The 19,308-nt window shown below is 36.3% G+C and overlaps 1 protein-coding gene and 1 pseudogene across 1 annotated transcript; both read right to left on the bottom strand.

The window, feature by feature from the left end:
- Window positions 1-1,252: 1,252 nt before the first annotated feature.
- LOC126719891 (uncharacterized) lies at window positions 1,253-2,770 on the bottom strand (annotated as a pseudogene).
- A 4,912-nt stretch (window positions 2,771-7,682) lies between these two features.
- Window positions 7,683-12,746, bottom strand: LOC126718725 (single-stranded DNA-binding protein WHY1, chloroplastic-like). The gene is made up of 7 exons (XM_050421048.1): window positions 12,397-12,746; window positions 11,323-11,423; window positions 11,098-11,190; window positions 9,596-9,690; window positions 9,081-9,154; window positions 8,639-8,727; window positions 7,683-8,024 (listed from the first exon to the last, which is right to left on the bottom strand). The coding sequence occupies exons 1-7, from the start codon at window positions 12,605-12,607 to the stop codon at window positions 7,905-7,907; spliced, it is 783 nt and encodes a 260-aa protein (XP_050277005.1). The 5' UTR covers window positions 12,608-12,746; the 3' UTR covers window positions 7,683-7,904.
- Between the last annotated feature and the right edge of the window lie 6,562 nt (window positions 12,747-19,308).

The following is a 19,308-nucleotide window of genomic DNA, read 5'->3' as shown; positions in this document are numbered from 1 at the left end:
CAAATTGGGAAAACCTAACGGCAAAAACCCCACCGAGTGATTTTAAGGTCACCACTCCCGAAATTCCACTATTATCACACAAAGCGGTTATAAGTAAAGGAATCCTAGTACCTTATACCAATCTACAGTTGAACCCTTACCCCAATACCCAATTGACTTGTTCTGTAGTGACAATTTCTTCTTTTGATGCACGGCTCCTAGTACGTGACTAACCAATTACGCGGATCCCAATACGTGACTTCAATCACCAACTAGAGAAGGTTGTTGGCTGCAAAGTTCTTCAATTCATCCCAACTATGAAGATCAAGAAGATGCTTGGTCACAAAATCCTACGGTGCACAAATACAGTAACTTCTTCACAAGAACGATGAACTAGAGCAAAACTGTGTCTTCGGTCACAATTTGCTTGAACAAACTTTGCTCAACACTTGTGCAATTTGTGAACACTTTGACGGCCCTTAAAATAATCATTTTATATGTCTAGGGTTGTGAGAAATGAAAGCTCAAAAAATAAACACAGATTAGAGTCAAAACAGAACTAAAAATCTGTTTTTCATAAACCTTGACAGATATCCTATCTGTTGAGTTGCTATTGAGCCACGGGGCTGAACAGCTCTTTAAACTCGATAGATGGCTAGCTATCGAGCTTTAATGATAGTCACTTTTTAGCTTGAATCTTGGACAGATTTGTATGGCTTCAACACTTAATCTTGAAACAAAAATACGTATTAAACACATCCTAGATCTACCCAATTACAAGTAAAATGCGTTTTGTCAAAGGATTAGCCAATTACATAAAATAGTGACATATGTTCCTAACAACTTCCACCCTTACTGCCTCAACATGCTCTTTTGAAGAACGCCAAGGAGGTTGCTTTCGTGGGATCGCTTCTGGATTCACATTCAACTAATGACATATAAACTCAGGATCTATCCCAGGTACATCATAAGTGCTCCAAGCGAATACATCAATGTTGTCTTCCAAAAACCCCACCAACGCTGCCTTTTCCAATGATAGCAATTGAGATCCCACCAAAAATTATTTTTCTTCATCCTGTCCAACCGCAACCCTTTCAAGTTCCTCAAACGACACTTCATGTGACTCGGTCCCAAGTCCTACTACAGGACCCTTTAGTTGCTATGGGATTGGATCATCTTCCCCCATAACAGGATCCACAGGATGCTGTGTAATGGCTGCCACCAAACATTGCCTAGTCATTGCCTGGCTACCAATTAGCTCTCTTACTCTCCCTTATGTAGGATACTTGACCTTCAAATGCAAAGTTGAGGACACCGCACCCATAGAATAAAGCCATGGTCTTGCCAAGATAGCTATGTAGGGGGAATAGGCCTCCACTACAATAAAATTGACCTGTACCTCCTTATCTCCAATCCACACAGGTAACTTTATCATCCCATGAGGGATTACCATCTTCCCATCAAAACCCACCAACGACAAATCATATTTTTCTAGGTCCTCGGGTCTTAGGTTCAACCATTTATACAAATCAGGGTATATGATCTCCGCTCCACTTCCTTGATCTACCAGTACCCTTTTCACATCATACCCAATAATTCTTATGGTAACTACTACGGCATCATCGAGCGGTTGGAATGTTCCCTCTTTATCCTTCTCTGAAAAACCCAAAGTGGGGGTGACTCCTACCTTGGCTTTTTTGGGAGCCTGACTCTCATCTTCTGAATTGGGGCCCACAACCACTGACATTACCCCCGAACGAGCCCCAGCATCATCCTTGGGCCTAGTGAATATCACATTAATTATGCCCAATGCTGGCCAAGGAGCTCCATCCCTCTGATACCCAGCCCTCGAATGCTCGAACTGACCTATAGGCTAATGCAAGAACTGATTTAGTTTCCTAGCTTTCACCAATTGATTCAGGTGATCTGGCAAAGTCCTATAGTCCTCTGATGTATGTCCTTTGTCTTGATGATAGTGGCAATGAAGGCTCTAGTCCTTCCAGGATGGGTCCCCACCTATCTTGTTGGGCCACTTGAAGTATGGCTCATTTTTTATCTTCTCTAGTATCTGATAAACTGGCTCTTTGAACAAAGAATTAACCACTTGAAGCCCCGAAGATGATATCTGGTTGGGGAAGTCTCTCTTAGGACGATTATTCTGATATCCCCCTCCCCGAGAATCCCTTTTCTCTGGGATAACCTTAGACTTGCCCTTTCCCTGGCTCTGATCTTCCTCTACTCTCTTATACTTACCAATGCGATCCATGAGCTAGCGCATGCTAAGGGCAGGCTTCATTGTCAATGATTTCCACAATTCATGTTCTGTCAGGAGCCCTACTTTAAATGTTTTCACTAATACATCTTCAAAATCTCTATCTATTTCATTGTATGTTTCCCAAAACCTATTCGAGTAGGTTCTAAAGGTCTCACCCTCCTTCATGGCCATGGACAAAAGAGAGTCCAAGGGCTTACGGACTCTACTACATGTTACAAATCTTACTCCAAATGCCCTTGTCAGCTCCTTAAAAGATCTTATTGACCCCTCATCTAAAGCATTAAACCACCGTATAGCCACAGGCCCGAGGCTAGAGGGGAAAACCTTGCACATGAAGGCTTCAGTGCCTTAATGAACTGCCATCTTCTAATTGAAATGACTTACATGCTCCACAGGGTCAAACCTTCCATTATAAATGGTAAAAAAGGTCGGCCGTGAAAACCGATGGGGAAGCTTGGCCTTATTGATTCTTCTAACAAAGGGTGATTTAGAAATTTGCATAAGTGTTTTACTCATCGCATCATTCCCCATGCTGTGGTGAGATGACCCTTGCCCGCGCTTGTACTTGCCCTTTTCTAGTTTATCCTGGCATGACAATACTGAGAAGGACTCACTAGATGGAGTTCTTGACCTATGGCGATATGAGCAATCCCTACTTCCCCCTAATCCATCACTTGATGGGGGTGAAGAACTCCTCTTATCACGCTCCTTTCGCCGCAGTCTCCTACGCAAGCGATCTATCTCAAGCTGCAACTTCCGAGCCTCCTAATCATGCAAAACATGACTTCTTGTCCTTGAGTGACTCCTCTCTATATATTCAGTGTGGTAAGACTCTACCATGACACTCAGTGTATGGTGCCTGTCTTTCCTTCGCTCTAAATTTACAAACTGATTTTCCCTTTGTGAACCAACAGATTCCTCTCTATCTTGCTCCAAGTTGGCCATGACTACTTAGGATAAACCCACAACAACACTTTTTTTCCCATAGACGACGCCAATTGTAAGGACACGAAAATTAAATAGCCTAAGCCCACTTAGAGTAGTGAGGTTTGTGTAGCTCAACTAGGCCCAAATCAATAGATATTTGTAAGAGGGTGGGTTAAACAAAAGGAGGGGCTTAACCCGAGGACAAAGATAGGGTAATAATGACTACAAATCAAAGTTTAAGTATATATAAGGCTTATTACAAGCTTGCTTGAGAAGTCAATTCTTACACAGAAGAATACACCGTTCACTCTCTTCTCTCTATGTTCTTTGACGGTGAAGAATGCCTATGTAGTTTGTATGTTAAATCCTCCCTCACACGTGTAACTGCTTTCAAGAATTCCAATAAAATTTCAAATCAGTATTAAAATAATTGCGTTCCATGGCATACTCGCTGCTATGACTAAACTAATTCAATTACAAGCTTCAACCCACCAAATATAATCACCACCTTAAGAAGAGTGCAGAACCTACAACCAACCAAGCAAAGATTCTGATGAGGTACAAACAACAGTTCATTTTAAAGGTATGGAAATCAGTTCTTTGGTTTAATAATTCTTACAAAAAATCCCTCTTCTTTGATGATTGCACAATAGTATAAGTCTCTTCTATTTAAAATATATGGATTGGGGTGACTAGTGGTGGAGGGAGAAGAGGGATTGGGGTGACTAGTGGTGAGTTGAAAGAGAGATGGATTGGGTTTCTGGGTTACAGAGAAGAGGGATTGTGTCTCTGCATTTTTGGGTTTACAGTGAAGTCGGAGAGAGAGAGAGAGAGAGAGAGAGAGAGAGAGAGAGAGAGAGAGAGAGAGAGAGAGAGAGAGAGAGAGAGAGAGAGAATACATATTAGGGTTTTAGTGTTTTAGTTTTTATTTTTTATTTTTTTAATAAGTGGTGTAGTTAAAGGGTTAGTTGAGCTAAGTTTACTTAAGTAATCATATGCAATGCACATGCCATTTTTTACACATGTTAATTTATTAGAGCAGTTTGTAACCTTAGGCTACAACTAGTTTTGTAGCTAAATTTTATCCTTTATTTTTATCTATCATGCTTCTTACAAAATTGCTTAAATAATTCATGGGCTTTGTACTAGTATGATCAAATTTTTTTCATATTTATAATGCGTCAATGCATTACTTGCTCACTTCACTTGTTTCACAATATATATTTAGAGATTACATTGTAGGCATGATTTAGCCATAGAAACATCATTGTGATGCATTATTATATGATGAGATGTTTAAAATTTAAAGCTTAAGTATAAGTAATGCTATGTCTGCAATATTTATACTACAATTTCACAACAAATTTCATGTGACAAACTATCATTGGTGGATTCAACAGAGATGTCAATGATGGGCTTAAAACCAATAACAACTTGTGATCAAGAATTATAAAATTGTTTTAAAAATATTGTAGATACAACATTATTCATCTAGTAAAGCATCACTATTAAAAGTGGTATTGCACGGATAGATTATTGCACCATGCAATACCACATTTTATGAGAGAGAGGTTAAAAGAGTAAAAATATGAAAAGGTAAAAGTTAGAACGTTGAAAACTTTTAATCCAAGGGCTGAACCTAAGAAATGTGAACCTAGTTATTGTATCAAATCTCAATCTCATGTTCTACACCCCTTGATCCTAAGAAAGTGAGGATAAGGTGAGCCTGTCCGAAAGATTTCTTTCCTACTCCATTGTTTACGGTGGAGGACTAAATCGTGGTGATGACACGGTGCTATCGATAAAGGATATACTACATAACCTTGTTGTATATATAGTACAAAATATTAAACTAAAGTAGGTTAGCCATCATCTATTAATTAATAGAAATCAATATGGAGGTTTAATTATTCAAGTTATCTTATATATATATTTTTCATCACAGTCTCATTCTCATGACGTTTAACCCAAGGCTACATTTTAAAAAATTAGATAAGTCAATGAGTAAAATCATGCTTAAGAATAAATCCAATTAAGTAATTGATTAGGCATTGATTTGAATCTTAAATAGTAAGTAAAGTCAATTTACTCTTAACCTTGTTGTCCATAAATTAAAAATTATATATAAATCACTCTTAACTACTATGCTTCAATCCCATTTTATTACACAATATAATCAAATAGAAAACTTCTTGACAATTAAAAAAAAAAATTGTATTTTAACAATGAGACGCCTTGTCTTTTTTGGAATTTTTAAATTAATAATTTGTCACATTGCTTAATGAGGCTTAATAAATCTAATCAGTTTTTAGAGATATATATATATATATATATATATATATATATATATATGATATAAGCATTTGTGATTTGAATGTGTCATTTTAAAAGAATGCATCTTAAGTCCAAAACACAAGCGCCCATACAGTAACATTATTTAGAGTTCTAAGAAAGCTTCATTATATCACATAGTTAACAATGTTATACAAGAAATTTTAATGGCCTTGTTGAATAATCTGAATGCTTATAAACATAGCTTGAGCATCATTAAGTTGTAGTTATTTGGTTTTATAAAATTGATTCTGTGGTTGTAAATTTAGAATACAGTTTTTTTTTTTTTTTTTTTTTTTTTTTTGCAAATTAGATATTAGAAATTCTTATAATCATTTAAAAAAAATGAAATCAATGGGAGATGTGATGTTATACACATGATCAATATCCAGATTTTTATTAATGTAATAAGAGGATAATGTACAACCTTTTTTTTTTTAGAGAGAGAGAGAGATAGAGAGAGAGGGGATAATGTACAACTTAAAAAACACCCAAAAGTTTGAGAACATAAGTATGATGAAGATATACAAGGTGGTAGCATTATATGGAGGGCAAAATTAAAATACAATTTTTTAGGTTGACTGCATCGGATTTAATTATTCTTTTTTTTTTTTTTTTTTTTTTTTTGAGAAACCAGACCGAAGGCCTGGGCTATTAAATTAGCTCAGCTGGATTTAATTATTCTTAAACAAATATAATTTTGTTTGTGTTGCATTGATTAATGCAGTCATTTGTTTTTAATTATAAAAAAAAAAACCCAAAATACAATACCTGAAAAAACTAACTGTACCTAAGTTAAGCACTTGTATGATTTTTTTTTTTTTTTTTTTTTTAATGTCTGTTAGTATGTATAGAATTCCTCTCGTAATATAATTGTATCACTATATTTCTATTCACATCAGTTTGAATGAAATGCATTGAATCATCCCCATGAAATTTCTGTGGGCATAGTATGTTTGTTGTCACTTCACTTCTGTTAAGAATAGCATTATGGGATTTCTATGGGCATGGTATCTTTGAGTTGAAATTCTTGGTGTTTGTATGTTATTTCACCGAGCAGTTCTAATATCACATATTGCCACAACTTTTGCCACATAAATTGTCACAATTTTTGCTACAACTATCTTACAAGTTAAACTGTGACTGGCTATCTGTCACTTTTACATAGACCCACAACTTTTTCTCCACCATTCACAATCTGCCACGTGGACAGTTGTGACTCAAGTTGTTGTGCAATTTTATTTGGTCTTAGAATTTTTCTATTTCAACCCTTTACTGAAATTTTGCACTTTTTTTTTTTTTTTTTTGGTTGAGGGAAATGAGGACGAGTTGACATGGTTTGGCTTTCTGATACACTAGTACATGTTTTACATAGACCCACAACTTTTTCTCCACCATTCACAATCTGCCACGTGGACAGTTGTGACTCAAGTTGTTGTGCCATTTTATTTGGTCTTAGAATTTTTCTATTTCAACCCTTTACTGAAATTTTGCACTTTTTTTTTTTTTTTTTGGTTGAGGGAAATGAGGACGAGTTGACATGGTTTGGCTTTCTGATACACTAGTACATGGCTATGACTTGGCTTTGTGATTTCTGGTTTTTTTTTTCGTGACACTCACAGTCCAATCAAAATTAATAGACCTTTGAACCATGAAGTCTGATGTAATTTATGAGAAATTATTAGGTCAGCTAGACAGACCCCTTAGTTTGGGGAGGGGAAAGAGGTTCGTAAGATAGACCAAATAATTTATTGTACTTGAGCAGAATAAATGTCTGCTGTACTCCAACTCAAAGCAAAGCACCTCCCTTAGTCGAGGTTCTTGTTTAATCTTTTATATACATATGATTCTATATAGTTCTTGTTTAATCCAATATTTATTATGAGAATATATTTCTTTCTTTTTAATTAGTGCTACAGCCACAACAGTTATATAACAATTTCACAATTGAGTTTTATCGACAAACTGTTATTGGTTCTCATCTAAAATCACTTTTTCACATACTATTAATGGTGTCTTTTGTTGTGAAAATGTTGCATCCATAGCTTTATTCTATTCCTTAAATTCATTTTTAAGGATTCATTACCTAGTAACAAAAAAAAATCTATGTATATCCAAAGTTTGAAACCTTGTGACCTCTTTACGTTAAAATTTTGTGGATTTTGGTCTGTTGTGCTCATCAAATGCCCTACACTCTTTCATTTGGCATAATATAGTAGCATTCTTTGTCCATTCATTGTCATTTCAATCCTCCTTCGAACAAGAGAATAAAGTGATGCCAATATTTGGGACCAACCCCTCTAAAAAGAGAGTGATTACAACAACAACAACAAGAAGGTTCAGAAATTAAGCCCAGTCCTCTATACCATGTTTTGAGACACTGCAATGTTCACTATCTGCTCCACTCAAAGTCTCCCCCATATCTAGGATTAGCACTATTCACAAGGCTTGTCTCTTCTGGCTTTATGGAATTAGCAAAAGCATGCCAACCTAAAAGGTACGGCAAGATAAACTGCACCGTAACAAGCCAATAAGTCAGAAATGGCAAGAAACTTGAAACACAGGCATGCATACATGGATAATTCAAGTATTCAACATTAAGAAAAGGAGCAACAACTAAAGCCAGAAAACAAGCTAAAACACAGTTGATTTACGTGGCAAATAATTAACTGATACCAGCCTATTTGTTTAGCAACTTGGTAACCTTGTCATTCATCAAAGGAAAGCAAAAATTATGTTTCTGACATAATTTCCAAATGAAGCATAATCTCTAGCAAAAGCAGATTCAAATGATAATTCATTCAACAAATGAAATATGGCAATTAACATAACCTGGCAAAGATTTGTCTTATTTATGAACTAAGATTTCTGGCTTTTCGAAGGATGTAACTGGGTGACATTAAATCCAAAATCCTTTTCTTATTAGGATCATCTGAGGAATTTTCATTAACATATTCTTAAAAGATCTGGCAATTTTCTATGCCCTCTTGCCATCAAAGGCAAGAAGCCCCTACCATGCCCTTCCTTGCAATCACCCACATAGAACCCAAACACAAATAATGCACCCACACACGCGCTCACTCAAACACACAGAGAGAGAGAGAGAGAGAGAGAGGTGTATCATACATTAAAAGCTGAGATGAGTACAGTGTACTCTGCTCTGGTGACAGGAATATAAATGCTGTCATCCACATTTAGAAGCTTGTTCTGAACACCTTCAAAAAATGATATAACAAGATCAGATACAGAGTACATTATAGATGAATAAGTTAAACTTGATCTTAGTTTCTTATCCAAGTAAAATACATCATTTGGTGACTAAACATTATCGTCATTATTGTCTTAAGTTGACATATTTATATATTCATTATGGCAATTAACACGAAAAAAGTTTTAAACAGGCAAGTATATATCCACAGTTATGCTATTGGGCTTGAGAATATAAAATTAACAACTTCAAGTGATTAAACAGTTGACAACTACTGCATCACATTCAAAAATTATTGTCTCATAAAACAAACAAAATTTGAAAGTCCACTGCCAAGACTCAAAGAAGAAAGAGGATTACTGAGGTTAAAGAAGTGGCCAGAACCATCTGGAAGAGGCTCCACCTTCAAAACCTTCCTGACCTTTCCCTCCTCACTGCAAAACAAAACAACTTTAAATACATTTTATTGTGATGAAACACAACAGCTAAAGCTTATGGGTACTAGCACTACCTAATGTTATTAACAAGAAGCAATGCGACATGAATCAATGAACACAAAAATAGCTTGGCCAGCCTTAATGTATTGATATGCATGGATATCGCACATATATTGTTACAGCCACATGTAAAAGAGTACCAATATTATTGCCATTGTACATCTGTATCATTACAGAACACAGAGATGGATGTATAGTAAGGTATATATAGATTTACATACAGGACAGACAACATGATCAAAATATATAGTTCATTTAATCATAAAGAACAATGAAATTAAAAAATAGACAACATATAGGAAGAGTTTGCAGCCTAAACAGCTGCTTCTAACCCTCCATAATGTCCATGTTGCAATTGAGGTATAGAGTAGACAGTACCTCTTTCCCTTAAAAGGATCATGAAAAAATTCACACGATTCCTTTTTGCCAAGGCAAACTAGACTTCCAATTTCCGTCACTGATAGTGAGAATACCTACATACAAACAAATCAAAGTATCATCATGCATTTGAAACTCTAAGATATCTCCAAAGGGTTCACATTTCATCAACTTCTGTATACTAATACTAGACATTACTTCTTCTTTTCTGGATAAGTTACTAGACATCACTATTTTGTATGGATAAGTGAGAAAAAGTAATAAATGTGATATCTGGTATTAGTATCTAGAAGTTAATGATATTATTTGATTATCACATTTTTTTTAGAATAAGAACTTAAAATATTGTAACTAGCATTGACCAAAAGGGTTCTGTTAAGCCAGCAACCATTTTACAACTTCTAGGATAAACAAGCTCGAAGCTCAACTCATTCTTCAAGACTTTTGTCATAGCAGAATGGCGGGACTGTGGGTGCGTATACAAATAACTAATAAATAACTCATAAATATTAAAAATTAAAAAAAAAAAAAAAAAAAAAAAAAAAAAAAACCTGATAAAATAATATCATTAGTTTAGGAAAAGAATAAGAAATGTAAGCCACTTCAAAGAAATAAAAAAAAATTCCTGTATTGGCTCAAACATGAATTTCCTTTTCTTTTAATTTAATAGGTCACCATACTGTTGCTAGATGCTACAATTAGGAAGGTAAGAAATCCCAGAAAAAGACAATTAGGGGATTCCCTTGGTTCGACAGCCCATCCAGTCTAGAGTGAAAATTTTTATTATTATTATTTGAATGTAAGTTCCCAATGCTGTAGCATGTCAGTTGTCGTGAGGGTGGACACAATTTCATCCAGTTCTAAGCAATACATCTTTCTCATGTTTCACCATAAGGAATACCTATACCTTTTACTAAGACCAATGTAGTTGTATGTAAACCTAGAGCAATAACATGATGAACTAAGAAGTCTCCATGCGCTATTGTTAAAATTTGTGGATTACTATTCTCATTAATAGCATTTAGACAACCAGGCAACCATATGCTTCAACCCACATTGAACAATGGGCTACTTATTGAAGATAAAAGTACATTGACAATATAAAGTTTTGCCATGAGCAGATTGTAGCCCAATGAAGGCATTCAACTCACCGACTTGATTTTTCAAATGAGAGTCTGATTGAAATCAACGGAGCATAGAATGGTACAATCGAAAGATTACAACATTGCTTTTTGATAAGCATAAGAGTATTAAAACATTTCTTTTTGATAAGCATAAGAGTTTTAAAGCATTGCTGCAGAAGCATGTAATCAATCATTGTCAAAAGTGCAAATGAGGGAATTGAGTTATAACAAAATATCATCTGCCATCCTAACATTCACTCAATGATTCCCTTCCATTATTGTCCTCATAAATCCACAAATCTACAAATTTTAGAATATAACAAAGCATATCCCATAAGTTCCACATTTTATTATATGAAATAACCATGTGTAGATCACCTGCTTTCTGCTCCAATCATATTGACGAACGCCTGCAGCAGGAGCAAACTGAAGCAACACAAAACCATCCTTGGATATTTTGAATGCCCCTGACTGCACACAACACAAACCATCACAAACCAAGCAACCCAAACATAACCCTAATACCATAAAAAATAGACCAATTAACACAATCACTAATAAGTCAAAAATCATGTTTCTAACAGGAAACTTGACAAAACATACATCCAAAGGTGTGAACTCTGGAGCTCTGGGCTCGACTGTAAGAGCTGCTTTCCCTTTGTATATTGAGTGACCCACAAAAAATCTAGTCGGGAATGCTCCAGCTACACACACAAACCAAACCAGTAATTCCATTATCACACTATTAACAGTGATGATTTTAAACTGAACCCTCTCTTTTGGCCCGCCTTATTCTATTCATTGCATTGGTGATTCACTACTGAACCAAATTCACAAAAACAATCAAATTAGGATCTGCCAAGTTGAGAAAATGCATAAACCCTCAATTTAATTGCTGATAAAAGTAGGGGCAGTTTAGTTTAATAGAAACTAAACTAAGACGCCAAACATGATAAACTACCACTTATTCCAAAAGGTTAAACGGATAGGAAATTGTGTATAATAATCATTTTATTATAATTCTAACATGTTATATCACATGGGGCCAAACTCAACCACAATAACTGGGGCCAACATGTTGAATTCAAACAAGGTTCAACTGCATAACAGTATAATGCATGCTCTAACACCATTATAAACCCTTAAGTGAATAAAAATTAGCGAATTTAATCATTTAATTGAATGACTCCAGGGATATTACAAATTTTACTACATAAGCCTTCCAAACTAATATGTCACCAATCACTAAAAAGTAAATTCAGACATTTATTCATTATGTTGCTAAAATGATACGAAACAAATACAGAACATTGCCACATCAGTTTATATGCCTTTTTGTAGTAAACTTGGTATTAGCTTTAGCATTTTTCTTATTTAATCATTAGAGTATAACACATGACCCAAATTCTTTTTCATTTTATTATTTTTTAGAATACGATACTATATCAACTTATCGCGTCCATGACAATTACTCTTTATCACCAAACAAAGTCACCAATTGGTTTTTGGTGTAAGCGGGTTCAAACCCATATCTCTTCTTCGACAAAAATACACTTTAACTAGTTAAACCAACTAGAACCCACATTCTTATTTTCTTTTTCTTTTATTTCCCAACATTCTTTCTGGGCAACCAAACAGATAATAGGAAATGGGAATAGTGGAAGTGTTGTATATTACCTGCTGGGGGGGTTTGTGAAGCAAAAGAGGAGTTGTTTGGAGAGGAGGAGTTGGTGGTGAACCTCTGCTGGCACTTGACGACGAAGAGTGAGGTTTTGGTGTTGATGTTGGGGTTTAACTTCAAAGCGGTGCGTTTAGTGGGGCTAAGGTTTAGGTGGAGTTTTGGGTTTTGGGTTGTGAGTGGAGAAGATAGAGACTGTAGACGCAACATTTCTTCTTCTTCTTCTACTCTACTCTCTCTTCTCTACTCTCTTCCCGGCTATGCTTTCCTTTTTTGTTTTTTCAATTTGGGTTTTTTGGTGAGAGAGAGGGGTTTGGAAATGGAATCGGTTTGGGTTAGAGAGGTTTAAATCGTACGGTGCATATTGTAGGAAGGTGGTGAAAGGTGGAAACGACATGCGTTTAATGGAACGGTCTAATAGAGATTCCTCCTTTTTATAAGGTAAATATCATTTAAGGTAGAGGCATTTACAAAATGGTCTTAAACTATGGTCATTATGATCACGCTCGGGTGGAAGATGCCAACTTAGGTCGCCCCCTCTATCCATCTTTTATTCAAAAAAAAAAAATGGTCTTATAGATCCCTTCACATTTAATCATCGAATTCCCTTTAATCTTTTAATTGTATAGGTGATATGTGATATTTATTTAACTTTATAAAAGTCATGTGTCTTACCAATAAAAATAAAGAAATTAAATGACTCAATAGGAGGGAATATGCTTAGAATTGCAATTCAATTTATGTCTTTTTTTTTAATACAATTTATGATTAAAATCAAATATTAAGAGCATTATTATCAACTGTTCCAAATGCTAAATCTTTAATATTTAGCATACCAAACATCAAAAACACTACGGCATCAATTGTCTCAAATGCTAAAAGAAAAATTCATTTTTTATTCAATTTCTCTCTCCTCTCTCTTGACTTTCTTTTTTCTCTCTTAGTCTCAGTTTCAAACTCAAATCTTAGTTCTCTCTCACTTCGCCTCTTCCTTCTCTCTCAATCTTAGACCTTAGTTCTCTCTTGTCTCTTTCTTCTTTCTCACTCTCTCTTTTGCCCCTCTCTTGCATCGCATATTGCTTCTCTCTCTTAGACCTCACCATAGAGATTGAGCTCGACGTGGTCGACTGGTGGAGATGAGATTAGTTTTGGAATGGGTTTTGTAATTGTGATTGTGAATAGAATTTGTAATTATATTTATAACTTTAAAAATTTTAAAAAAAAAAAATCACAGGCAATAACTAATATATCTAAAAGTTTAAATGTATTATTTATTTTTGCTAAGCTCCTATTGAGCAAAATCAGCCTAGCGTTTCAATATATTCTGTCCACTTCGGTCCATTAGATGTTATTATGTCCACTCTGGTCTTATTCGGTCCATTCAGTACTATTCGGTCCACTCGGTCTTATTCATTTCAATTCGGTCCTATTTGGTCCACTTCAGTCCTTATGTTTATTTTAGTCTTATTTAGTCCAATTTGGTCATAATTGGTCCACTTTGGTCCTATTCGGTCCTATTTGATCATAGTATTCAGTCCATTATGTCCACTTTGGTCTTATTTAGTCCATTCGGATCCACTTTGATCTTATTCGGTCCTATTTGGTCCGTTGTATCAACTTTGGTCTTATTCAATCTTATTAGGTCCATTTTGGTCCTATTTTTCTACTTCAATGATTCGGTCTATTTTGGTCTGCTATTGTCCATTTGGGTCCACTTTGGTCCATTAAGTGATTTCTATACACGTTTGTGCACTTTTATAATGGGAAAAGCCAGGTTTGGGTTGAGAGCACATCTTCTAAATCCAAATTTGTTATAAAAAAATGTAGGTCTCAAACTCGTATTATCTAAAATTTGAAGTATAGTATTTATTGTTATTACGCTTCTAATGAGCCACATTAATGTAGTTTGGTCCACTTCAATCTGGCTAAATTTAAGTGAAAGTTTTTCTAAACATGAAGGCTATTAATATACAAATGTAATATTTTAATATTTTTAGGTTTAAATAAATTGTACAAGGTTGATCTCTTCAAAGACCGGAGGAGGTACAGTTTGATCTCCGTTCCGATATGGGCTCGAAGGATTTCATTTTGGCTGCAAAATTCCTCACAAAACGGGTCATTAACGTTGAAGCAGTAGCTCGAAACTTCTCGTTACTATGGAGAACCAAGAATGGTTTTAAGGTTAAGGATCAGGGTAACCATATAGTCCTCTTTATCTTCGAAAACAAGCTTGACTGTGAAAAAATTTTCTCTGCTCAGCCATGGAGTTTTGATAAGTTCTTGGTGGTGTTTCAGAGATACTATAACAATATTCTCGTTCGAGACTTGGATTTTGAGAGAGTTCCTTTTTGGGTTCAAGTTTACGATATTCCGATCAACTTTATGAACAAAATGGTGGCTGAAGGATTATGTTCTGGTATTGGTGAAGTTTATTCCTCTGATTTTTCAGTAATGGAGGGAGGTGACCATGTTCGTGTTAGAGTCATTCTAGATATTTCAAAACCTCTTTGTCATGGACGGAAAATCTCTCTGGACGGTCGAAACACGGGTTAGGTTTCCTTCAAGTATGAAAGGTTGCCAAGCCTTTGTTTTTGGTGTGGTTGTTTAACCCATGGGGAGAGGGATTGTGAGCTTTGGATCGCTAGTGGTGGTTCGCTCACTGGGAAAGATAGGAAGTATGGGACGTGGTTGAGAGCCCCTCTGTCAAACCATACCAAAAAATCAACCATTGCAGTCCCAGGTTTTTACCAACAAAAGAAAGTGTCAAGTGCTTCAACGGTGGAGGGGAGGGATTCGGCTCTGATTCCAAACCAGCCTTCGTCACCAGCAAATGGAATTCCGATGAAACCAATGGACAAGGTAACCCAGAAGACTGTGCTTCCAGCTTTTTTAAATCCTGTTGCATATCCTCGTGTTAAAGAGGGGGAAGATATCCCACCGGGTTTTCAGGGTCAGTCAAATACAAAAGGAAACTTTTCGCACGCACTATTCGAATTGGATGAGAAGCGGCGGAAAGGTGATGTGATGGATGAGGGGATGGGAAATTTAGAGCTGTTACCAAGGGAGGGGTGTGATATTTTAGATAAGTTGAGGGAAGAGGGGAGTAATGTAATAGGGGTACCGGGTTTTGAAGGCCAGAAAGCTACAAGTAGAAACTTTTTGCACACTTCACATGTAGGTGATGTAGTACAGGAAAAAGGTGAGGAGACGTATGATAAGAATGGAATTTTGAAGTTGGTATCAAGTAAGGAGTCTGGTGTCTCAGAGAAGCCTAGGGAAGCGAGTAGTAAAGCAGTGGGGCTTATTCAACCAGTGGTCATGTGTGAGCCTTCATCCATAATTGCCAGGTCAGCTAGACTCCCATTGGTTGATCTCTCAAATATTTCAGATACTCCCATGTGCTCCTTTACTCCACAAAAGCCCTCTTGGACACGTATAAACCGTGGTTACACTGAACCTGATGCTAAATTAGAGATAGTCATAGGGAAAAAAAGGGTTTCACTGCCCAAACAAAAAACTCAGCAAGGTACCACAAAAAAAAACTAAGTTGGGTTCTGTTGAGGACCCTTTTTTCGGCCCATGTGGCATTACTTCATTGGCAACCCATGCCACATTAACATATTATTCATTTTTTGGGTAAATCTATTTAAAGCCCAAAATAAGCTCATATCTCATTCAACTACATGGATTGGGCTCACATGGCCCGCAAGATCCTTACTTCAAGAGACGAATTCATGGTCCACATTTTCTCTTCATCAATTGGGATCATAACCCCACGACATTATCAACATCAACATATGGATTGGGCTTAAGCAATGAATCAAAGCTCACAGCTCATATTACGTCTCTTACACTCATGGCAAGCGGCTTCTTCAACAAGAGCCCATATTTACACAAAATGATAACAAAACCCGAGGTACATCATCTCATCTTCGGCTTATGACCCAAGAGGTATGTTCAGTAAAGTTCTAACGGTTTAAAGTTGATAAAAGAAACATGTTACTTGGCGTGTCTTCTCCAACTCCCTAAACTCTAACGAGTCCATGTGTAGCGGGTAACATATGGTAAGCATCTCTTATCACATAGCACTTTAAATGATAAAATTCCCCATTGTTCTTTTCCTATAACTTAATATTCATCATGTGACAAATACTCAATATCTCCAGCCATCTAACTGCTGGGTAACTGTTCATTCAATCCCCAGCTGTTGCTATACAAATTTAGAAATTTCATTATATTATTCTACATAAATCTCATTACTACTTTCAGCTAAAATCCAACTCAAACACATGGTCTAATCTGATTGGCTATCTTTTATCTCCAACTATATACAAAATATTCATGATATCTTTTATACCCAGCTGCTGTCTGCCACAATCAGACCATATATGTCCCTGCCAGCTGCCAGAGCAGAGCATTAAATACTCTTCTTGCTCACCAAGATTATGCCACAACACAATAAGACCTTGACCAAATCTCTAAAGCTTCCTTAGCCTTCAACCAATCCTTCTATTACTTGCTAGAAATGTGTTGTAATGGAACCTTGGACCAAAAATACAAACACCCGAAAAGGAAACATTTCCAGATGAACCCCAACAGTGCATTCAGCACTTGACACTGGCTGGAAGTGATATTATCAGCCATTTAATGCTGAAATCCAAGCAACTAGCTGTTATACCCAAAATAGCAAGATACCCTTTAAAGAGATCTTACTATTTTTCAGCCAAATCTATCTATTAAATGTTGAATGACCTCTCAAGCAGTCTGAAATCACCCATCTGACCTCATTGGCTTCTGCCCAAAGCAAACAGCTGTTTTATTACGGCTGTGAAAACTGTCTCATGATAGCTGTCACAGCTTTTCCTGACAGCTAGGACAGCCTTTTCAGAATAGTTGTGACAGCTGACCCAGCAACCTGAGCATTACTAATTTTTCCACATTTGGCTAAAACCAAAACTAACTATTGAAACTACCTTTCTCTTGCTAAAATACCTTCCTTTTCTGTTGCTCTTTTCCCAACAACTCTTACTTAAAATAGCAAGAATACCTTAAAGCTAAACATACCATTTTTGGCCAAATCTTAAGATGGATTCTCTGAAGATTTATTACTATTTGGGACCGCTTTTGGCTAATATTATTTGCTAAAATACCCCTTTAAACTCAGCTCTAAAGGGGACCTTTCATAGACATCTAAAAAGGGGGACACCAAGGGAGAAGGACAACTCTCTCAAAAAAACTTCTCTATTCTCTCTACCTCCAATAACCTTCTTAGGCTCTCAATGAAGTTCTAAGCTTCTGAGTTTTTTAGTTTCCAGATGAGGAACTAAACTCTTCAGCCCTTAGCTCATAAATGCCTTCATAAGCCTTCATACATCCTTCAGCAGAAGATCCTAGCAGCTTTGCTAAACACACTACATTACTATTACTCTCTTATACTCATTATCTCACTCTCCATATTCTGAAGATACATATATCTTGCTACCTATATCTCTAAAGATCTCTTTCTCCACTTCTCTTACACAATATCATACACACTTACTACACCATTACATATAACACACCACAACTCTTCTAAGCTCCACTCTCATACTCTCTCACTTTGAAACTCTACTATTTTGCTGTCCATAAACACATCTCAATACTCTTCTACACTTATCTTACTGCTCCTATCTCTAAATGCCTAAACTCATTTCCATTTTCCATACTCTTCTCTTACAAAATCTTTCCTCCTAGAAAGCAATCTCTACAACATCTCCAGCAGTTATAATCTCATATTTTTACTATCTTTAACCACCATATCTCTCATACTTTCATATATCACACATATTACAAATACTACATCCCACAAAACATCTATGTCTTTACCATCTCCACACTTCTCAAGAGAAGCCAAACACTCATACTAAATGCCCTTGTTATGGAAGGCATGAACTTCTATTACTAAAGTCCTTCTCCTAAAAGGCACTAAGACCTCATATCAAAGTCCTTCTCTTAGAAGGTACAACTACTTCTTACAAAAGCCCTTCTCTTAGAAGGCACAACTACTTCTTACATAAAGCCTTTCTCTTAAAAGACACAAATACTTCATACAAAAGCCCTTCTCTTGGAAGGCAACACTATTCATAACTCCACAACAACTAAAAGAGCATTGTCAAAGGGGAAACTTATTTAAGTGCATGATAAGAGGAGCAAAGGAGCAAGCTTAACCAGCCCCTACACACAACTAGACATACTCTCTCTCTCCCTCCAGTTGCACCCATTTTTCCCCTTCAATCTTGAAGTTGTCATGGCAAACTGTCTCTCTACCATTGGCATTTTGCTGGAATCCTATCAGCTCACTGATGCTATACAGCTAGGCTATAAACCATACAAAGTTAAGTGACTTTGCCTCTATATCATTAAATTTACATCATTGAGTGCATAATTACTTTACCTCTAAATAAATACTACTTTATTTCAACTGTTATTACAACTACTAATCAAAGTTATTATATCAAACACATATTACATATTTACTAAACCATTATCGTGATTTTTAGATTTTGGCCTTAATGATTTTGTAGGCTTAAAAATACGCCGGTAGCTATTGGACCATGTGGCCCAATGTTGAGTTCCGGAGGCAACTCCCCAAAAAGAACTCGGGCCTAGTAAAGTCATCCCTCCAACGGACCACACATAGCTGGGTAACCGAAAAAGGCCCCCGAACAGGTTCTCAGACTGGGAAAGAAAATGCAGTCATATTGGTGGAGGCTGGTACCCAACCCTGCCAAGAATTATGAATCTCATTTGTTGGAACTGTCGGGGGCTTGGGAATCAACAGACAATTTAGGAGCTTGGAGAATTGGTCGAGCACAAGATCCCTCGATCGTGTTTTTAGTTGAGACATGGCTGGAAGAAGCAAGGCTAGGTAC

The sequence above is a fragment of the Quercus robur genome, chromosome 3 (genome assembly GCF_932294415.1).
Source record: "Quercus robur chromosome 3, dhQueRobu3.1, whole genome shotgun sequence".
In the NCBI taxonomy this organism is placed as follows: Eukaryota; Viridiplantae; Streptophyta; class Magnoliopsida; order Fagales; family Fagaceae; genus Quercus; species Quercus robur.
This window is presented reverse-complemented; position numbering and strand designations above follow the sequence as displayed.